Genomic DNA, 7,309 nt, shown 5'->3' with positions numbered 1-7,309 from the left:
CGCACATCGCAGAACGCACACCGTAGAACGCACATCGCAGAACGCACATCGTAGATCGAACAWAGCGGAACGAACATCGCAGAACGAACAACGTGGAACGAACATTTGCGATGTTTGTTCCGCACATCGCGGAACATGTTGAAGTTCTGGGTCGGCGGTTGGAGGGAAATTTTAGGACCAGAAATGATCAAATAAGGAAGCTAATTAGCAGCAATGTTACAAATGCTGATCGACGCATGATCCTCTCATATTACACAAACTTGTAGAAGTGCTTTGATGCCATCTGGTGGTCAGAGTGGGAACTGCATGGTTGTGCTCAGTAAGCTAATTAACTCAATAAATGATCTTAACTCAGAGCTGCTTGTGTAATAACAGTTTTATTTTATACTCTAAAGTAATCATTCAGTTCAAAGTTACATAATTGAAATATATAAGCAGAGAATTTACCATTTCAACAATTATTCCTTAATTACATGTTCTCGTTAATATAAAATTAGAAATAACTTTTAGGATTATGAATTACATAAACATGTTACATACTGTAGTACAAAAGGCTTTTTATTGTCCAATGGAGGATAACAGCTTCTGGGCCAGGAAACAACAGTTTCTAAAATATTAAAGCTGTTTGTGAAAATAATTACTGGAGTGATGAGATTTTTCTGGAGTTGAATCCTGTGAACAGAGTTCTGCTGTGTGACGCCTCCGTCCTGCTGGTGAAACTTCCTTCATGCACACGTCTGATCGCAGTTTCACCTGAACAGTAGCAGCACTTTGTGCTCAAGCCTCCGGAGCTGCTGATGGCTTCAGGGAGCGTCCGGGACGGAGTCCGGCTCCCTGAGGAACTCCTCAGCTCCGGGACGGAGTCCGGCTCCCTGAGGAACTCCTCAGCTCCGGGACGGAGTCCCTGAGGAACTCCTCAGCTCCGGGTCGGAGTCCCTGAGGAACTCCTCAGCTCCGGGACGGACGGGAATGCTGGAGCTGCTCCGGTTTAATGAGATGTTTCTGTGATCTGCAGCTGCTGGGGATGGTTCTGTCCGTCTGCATGTGCAGAAACTTCCAGGAGGATTACAGCAAAGTGCCCAAGTACTGAGGAMCTGGGAGGAACTGGGAGGAMCTGGGAGGTCAAACCAGTTTCAGCCTGGATTTGCTGAACTTCTGTCCATATGTTAAATAATGAGTATTTTCTTTGTTTTATCAGATTTTCCTTCTGTTTTTGTCAGTTTCCTTTAAGCACTTTAGAAACGTTTGTAGTTTTCGGATCCAAATGATGCTGAAAATGAAATTAGAAATTYGATGACTGGGCGGCTCTTCCCAGTCCTCCCAGTTGGAGCAGCAGGCCTGGATCGGATCTCCGCTGGTTTTTACTCCCGCCTCCTGACACGTGAAACGTTTTTAGTACTTTGTATATTAAGGATTATTTGTATGAACTCCAGCAGGTTTCTTGTAATATTAAAGATTTGCTCCTGACTGTCTGGGTTTAGTGGTACTACACATACTGGTTTCCAGTTTAAACTTTAGCTTCACAGCCAGTTTAACTCTGAACTTAGTGGAAAGCTGACAGAAACGTTTGAGCCTCGCTGTATTTTTWWAAAAAGTTTTTGTAATGTCTGAATTAAAAGTGGATTAACTTTGTAGTAACTGGTGGGATGAAAACGTTGTGGAGGGAAAAAGTACTCACATCATTTATTGTGTTTTTGTCAATAAACTGAACAAAGTCCCATGTTGGAGGATTCATTGTTACTGGTTGGAGCGCGGTTCTGGTTCTGGTTCTGGTTCTGGACTCCTCCGTCTGCAGGAAGTTGATGCTGATGTGACTTTGATTCACAAAGTGAAGCTAAACGTTTTACTCCACTGGTGAAGAAAAACAGCAGAACGTTTTCCTGCAGGTCTGAAGCTGGACTGAGCCGCTGACCTTCAGGACTCGGTTCTGACCCGTTTGTTGGTTTCTGTGTTTTAGTGATGAGGCAATTCGCTTATTAATAAATAATACATACTCCATCAAATAAATAAAATACAGATTTTAAATATTTTCTAACAGTGATTGACAAAATGCTCCCTGTTTCATTATTTCGCTGTTTTTTATTCATGTACCTTTTTCTTTTATTTGAATAAATACTTCATGTTTCATTCTGACACTTATTTCTGTGGACTTTTATTTTTTAAATCCGTTTTTATATCAGATTTTTTTATTTCATGATCTATTTAAATGAGTTTTACTAAGTAGCTTTACAAAATAAAAGTCACAACATAAAAATAACATTTTGAAATGAATACATAATGAAATGCATAAAATAATCTTGAAATAAAATCACAATTGAAGAAATTGACTAAATAAACTCATTTATTTTTCTTTTGTTTTATCATGAGCATATTTATGGAGCTAATACGCAGATATTTATTTGATGTATTTATTTATTGAATTCATAAGAACAAAACGCCTCCCCATATTTAGCAGCCCTGCACGAATCTGGTGTAAACATCCGTGGGGGCTTTTATTCTGAAGAGCCAACCGGAAGCGGCTCTGGGCTCCTGTCGGTTCGGTCAGCGGCGCGCCGTCGCCACTCTGACCGCGGATCGAGCACCGTGAGGCCGCAGCGGAGCGGCTGCTGCCGGACTTCACCGGGTCGCTCGGCTTTTCTCGGAAACACTCGAGTCGGTTTGAAGAACTCGGAAAAATCCGGTTCGGATCCAGAAGCACGGTGAGTTCGGTCCATTATCTGTACCAGCGGGAGGAATAAATGGATATTAATCATATTTTAGAGATTCAAATAGTGACGAAAGTTATTTATGTTGAACTGAGTTTAACTTTATTGGTTCATTCAGTTTATTAGTCAATGTTCATAAATGAAAACTAAATATTTTGTTTTCCTGATTGTTGCTTTAAGACACGTAGAAACTTTATACAAACTGATTTACAGATTATTTCTCTGATCAATTTTATTTCTATCTTTGGTAAATTAGCATTAAAATGGTTTAGAGTCGATGTGGAATCAAAACTAATGCATTGAATAAAATGTTAATATAATCAAACATCAGTGGCTCGTAGAAATCATTTAGGATGGAAACAGTTCAATAAGTAAAAAATGAATCCAGAATCATCAGAACCGACGACCTGAAGGTTCTGGACCTTTACAGCAAAAAGAGCCCAGGAACCGACCAGAACCGGCAGCAAACTGGGCCAGATGCTGGGTTTTCATTTCTGAGATCAACAGAAATGAACTGGAAAATGTTTCAGATGTTATTCAGATTTTTTAGATGCTTTGATGGAAAATGAACAAAGTTCAGATCAGCAGCTTCTGTCAGATAAAAATGATTTTCTTTCATTTCAGCAGTAAATTAAGGTTTTTACTGGACAGAAATGTCTAAATTATTCTAGATCCAAACCTGGAAGAAGGTTTTTCAGGTTTGATTAAAGGTTTTTAGAGTTTTAGGTTTCGATTGAGAGCAAAGAGATTTGGTGAGTTTAGAGAAATAAAAGCATAATTTAGGTTTCTCTCTGTGAAAACACTTCTGGTTTTTATACAACTTTAATGAAAACATAAAAGGTTTTATGAATTAAAGCAGATTTGGTTGCAGCAATTTGTGCATTTTAGTCAGAAGTCAGACGGGAACCTGGCAGGAGGAAGTGACAGGAAATTCTGTTAAGAATATTTTAATTCGCCAAATTAAAAGTCTTCATTTAATCAACTTCCTGTGCTGGGAGCCAAGTTTCTATCCTCCTTCACTTTCAGTCCAGTGGCCACCAAGCATCAGTCCAGGGGCCCCACTGGGCCCCGGAGCCGCGGCTTGAAGCCCCTCATGGTGCGTTTACAGAGCAGGAAACGTGGGACTTTCCAGTTTTAAAGCATTTTTAAGTGTTTTCAGTTCGGATCGCAGGTCAGAACCAGTTGGTCCGGTCCGACCCAAACGATTTCAACATGATTTAAACATTCTGTACCTGAATCAGAACAGAACAGGTTCTGTGTGCTGTCAGTCGGTTCTGAAAGAGTCAGATCCGGTTTCTCTGCTCTAACCTGAAGAGGTCAAAGGTCACCAGTGTTCCTGGAGGTGCCCACTCACCCCCCGCCTCACACCATCTGCTGTGTAACTGAGTTAGAGTAACTGTAATCGGGTTAGAACCGGGTCGGAGGATCCGGGTCATGTTCATTTAATCAGCAGATAACGACAGAGCCACGCCTCCTCCTCTTCCTCATCTTCCTCCCGTCTGCTGTTCTCATCACTCGCTTGAGTTTATGTTTTGAAATCAATCATTTATAATCAATAGTTTGTCTGTGTCTCTGGGTTTCTGCTGTCTGGTTCTGGATCCTCTTGTTTGGGCCGAATCGGTTCCATTTAAAGGAGCAGTTAGAATTTTTTAACTGGGTTTTTGTTGAACCAGCAGGTGAGGATTTTATTTTCTCCCATGGTCTTTAAACACATCAGAGCTGAAAATGTCCTGTAGTAAAACATGACGCCTAACGCCTTTCTCCTGGACGTCCAGTCTGCAGTGGGGGTCTGGGCGCCCCCTGGTGGTCTGGAGGACTTCCTCTGTTTTAAGCGTTTTAAACTTCCTGTTTTTGCAACATTTCATCTTATGGTGATGGCAACGCTTTCGTTTGCTTTTGTCTTTGGTGAGTTGGAGTTTGCGTCATTTATGCGTTTGCAACTTTCTGTGTGTTTTATATGGAGAGCCATGAGGGCCAAACATTCACCACCTGACTAAAAAGTTATGCCAAAATAATTTATGTAAAATACGACAAAAATCTGCTCAAAAAAGCTGCAAAAATTACAACGTTTATTGTGGTCACTGAACGCTGTTTTGAACGTCGACACTCGTAGAAATTATTTTGTGCTGTTCTAAGCCATAAACCAGCATTTTTTGCAGGAATTTTTACCCATACACGCGGTAAAAGAATTCGCCGTTTGTTCCGTAGTTTGCGGCACAAATCCTCCGGTCAGCCTCCGTAGTTCGGCAGTTTTACGATCCGCTCTGCTTTGTAAATATTTTACTTCCACGGCTGTTGCTGCTTGTTGCTCCGTGTTGCTGCGTGGTTCTGACTCAGCCGGGTTCCTGACCCGCCGGCGCTGTGCGGCTTGTGAAGCGGGTCGGAACCGCAGGTTCTGCGGCTCCTCGCTGTCATCATGTGAGTCACGCTTCGCTCCTTCTGCTTTCTCCGCTTCTTCAGACAAACGATCAGAAAACAAGAGCTGTGAGTCACACAGTGAGTCAGCGTTTCCCACGGCCGAGCGTCCTGCTGCAGCATCCCAGCCGTTGCCGTGGAAACGCCCACACGTCGAAGCTCCGCGTTTCGACTCACCTCTGCTTTGAACACAAAGAGACTGAAACGTTTTCAGTCGGAGAGAARAGCTGTAGCTCTAGATGTTCCCTAAACGCAACCGGACTCCTGTACCGGTCCAGAGTTCTGGTTCTGCTCAGCTCGSCCCGCAGGTTCTCCACTGATTTCAGGTCCGACAATGTTTACATTCCCACCAGCCCAGTTCGGTCCGCTTCAACCCGACTCCGGTCCGGTTGGTGTGAATGCTAACCGACCTYTGACCTCTGGTCCTCTTGACCTCGGTCTGGGTCCGKTTGAAGTGAACTCTGGTTCGGTTTGAATGTGAACRCCAAGCGGACCRGAGACCGCTCCAAAAGCAGGAAGTGGACTACAGCACAGGGCATTCTGGGTAAATCCAACCAAAGCTAACATGTTAGCATAGCGCTAGCAGCAGAAATGGCTACTGGTCTTTAGCCTAAAGAGAAATCCTCCAACCGCTAAAATCCTCCATCTTGTTTCCATCTGGTGAAACAGGAAGTTGCTCTCAGTGTCTTCAGAGGTTTTTGGTTCACGTTTCTGTTTGTGATGGTTGGAGAGAAAGGAAAGGACTCGACCTGACGCCTCGCTCTCTCTCTCCTCTCAGCAGCTCATGTGAAGCCGGTTGGATTCGTCTCRTCATCAGGAAGTTCAACAGGTACAGATGGTGCAACACTTCCTGTCACTTCCTGTMACCATGACTCCGCCCCTAAAGCCTCTCAAAACGAAGGTTTGGGTCGGAAATCTKCAGAATTCACAACCCAGTCAGAACGATCCGGTTGGACTRAGTATTAGCTGAAGCTGTGMCTTTATTTAATTTTTCTTCTCTTGATTTCAGTTTTTTTTGTCTAGGTTTGAATTTTTAGTAGAAGATTTTTAAATCTTTATTCATATTTTGCCTTTTTTTTAGATCTTGTTCCAACAGCAAACATTTAGCTGATTAAATGACCTTTTATGTGTTTTAACTAATAATTAATATTTTTTACTTGGAGTCGGTTCATTCTGACCCGATTTGGTTCTGATTTGAGCCGATGGTCTGTTGGGTCCCCGCTGACCTCTGACCCCTGCTGACCCTGAATCAGCCTCTGGTCTTTCAGGAAGACGGTTGGTTCTGTTCTGGTGTTTGGATGTTTACATGTCTGGCATTGCTGCGATTATGTCAGCGATGATGTCAGCGATGATGTCAGCGCCTGATGAGCAGCAGCGCTCTGCGGGCGGCTGCAGCCCGGTAAACACCAGCTGGTCCCTTCACACCAACACGTCCAGCAGGGACAGTCTGTCCCCGTCTCGTCCTTCAGCGCCGAGCCTCAGTAGAACTTAACGGCTTCAGGTCCAGTTCCAGCCCAGGTTCTGGTTCTGATCCGGTTGGACTTTACTCGGAGATAAAAATGGAAAATGATTCCACATGTCATTCTGTTCCTCAGTGGAGAAAATAGTTTTCCCAGATAAAATCTGAACAGTGCGGCAGGCCTGTATCATCCTGTCCGGTTCAGTTAAATCCACACAACAAAACGACCCGGTTCTGATATTTTAACCTGAAACATCCGACCTGTTCCTGTTCCACATGTGGAACCAAACCCGATGGTTTTCAGAGCGTTTTCTGGACGTCCGATTTTTACTTCACCAACGTGAGAATTTAGCAGAAGAAGAATCGGACGTAAACAATGTCTGGAGATGAAAGAGTCAGTGAACGCATCACGTCCCAGCACCAAACAGAACCGGGCCAGAACGGTTCTGGTCCTGGTTCTTTCTCTGGTTCAGCTCYCAATCCTGGTCCTGGTCCCGGTTCTTGTTCTCGTAATGCTTCTGGTTCTGGTTTTGGTTCCAGTCTGACTGTGGTTCTGTTGGGTCCAAACAGCAAGAGCTTGTGGCCATGGAGGGTGACTGCCTGAGCTGCATCAAATATCTCATGTTCATCTTCAACTTCTTCATCTTCGTGAGTTCAGATTTTATTTCTCTCCATTCAGAGGTTAAGTCCCGCCCCTAACCTAGCCCCGCCCCTATCCTAGCCCCGCCCC

The 7,309-nt window shown here is 43.7% G+C and overlaps 2 protein-coding genes across 2 annotated transcripts in view; both read left to right on the top strand.

Annotated features, from left to right (window-relative positions):
* The window catches only part of LOC103460096 (CD82 antigen-like), an 18,026-nt gene extending 16,306 nt beyond the window's left edge, over positions 1–1,720 (top strand). The window contains exon 9 of the mRNA XM_008402092.1: positions 1,016–1,720. Within this exon, the coding sequence (XP_008400314.1) occupies positions 1,016–1,090 (75 nt within the window). The 3' untranslated portion in view covers positions 1,091–1,720. The remainder of the gene's footprint in view (positions 1–1,015) is intronic.
* A 780-nt stretch (positions 1,721–2,500) lies between these two features.
* Positions 2,501–7,309, top strand: part of LOC103460125 (tetraspanin-18-like) — a gene marked incomplete at its 3' end in the record, with an annotated part of 16,265 nt that continues 11,456 nt past the window's right edge. The window contains exons 1-3 of the mRNA XM_008402126.2: positions 2,501–2,699; positions 5,899–5,949; positions 7,150–7,227. Of these exons, the coding sequence (XP_008400348.1) occupies positions 7,165–7,227 (63 nt within the window). The remainder of the gene's footprint in view (positions 2,700–5,898; positions 5,950–7,149; positions 7,228–7,309) is intronic.

Source organism: Poecilia reticulata, unplaced genomic scaffold (genome assembly GCF_000633615.1).
Source record: "Poecilia reticulata strain Guanapo unplaced genomic scaffold, Guppy_female_1.0+MT scaffold_181, whole genome shotgun sequence".
Taxonomy (NCBI): Eukaryota; Metazoa; Chordata; class Actinopteri; order Cyprinodontiformes; family Poeciliidae; genus Poecilia; species Poecilia reticulata.
Note: the sequence above shows the minus strand (reverse complement) of the source record. Positions and strands in the feature narration are given on the sequence as shown.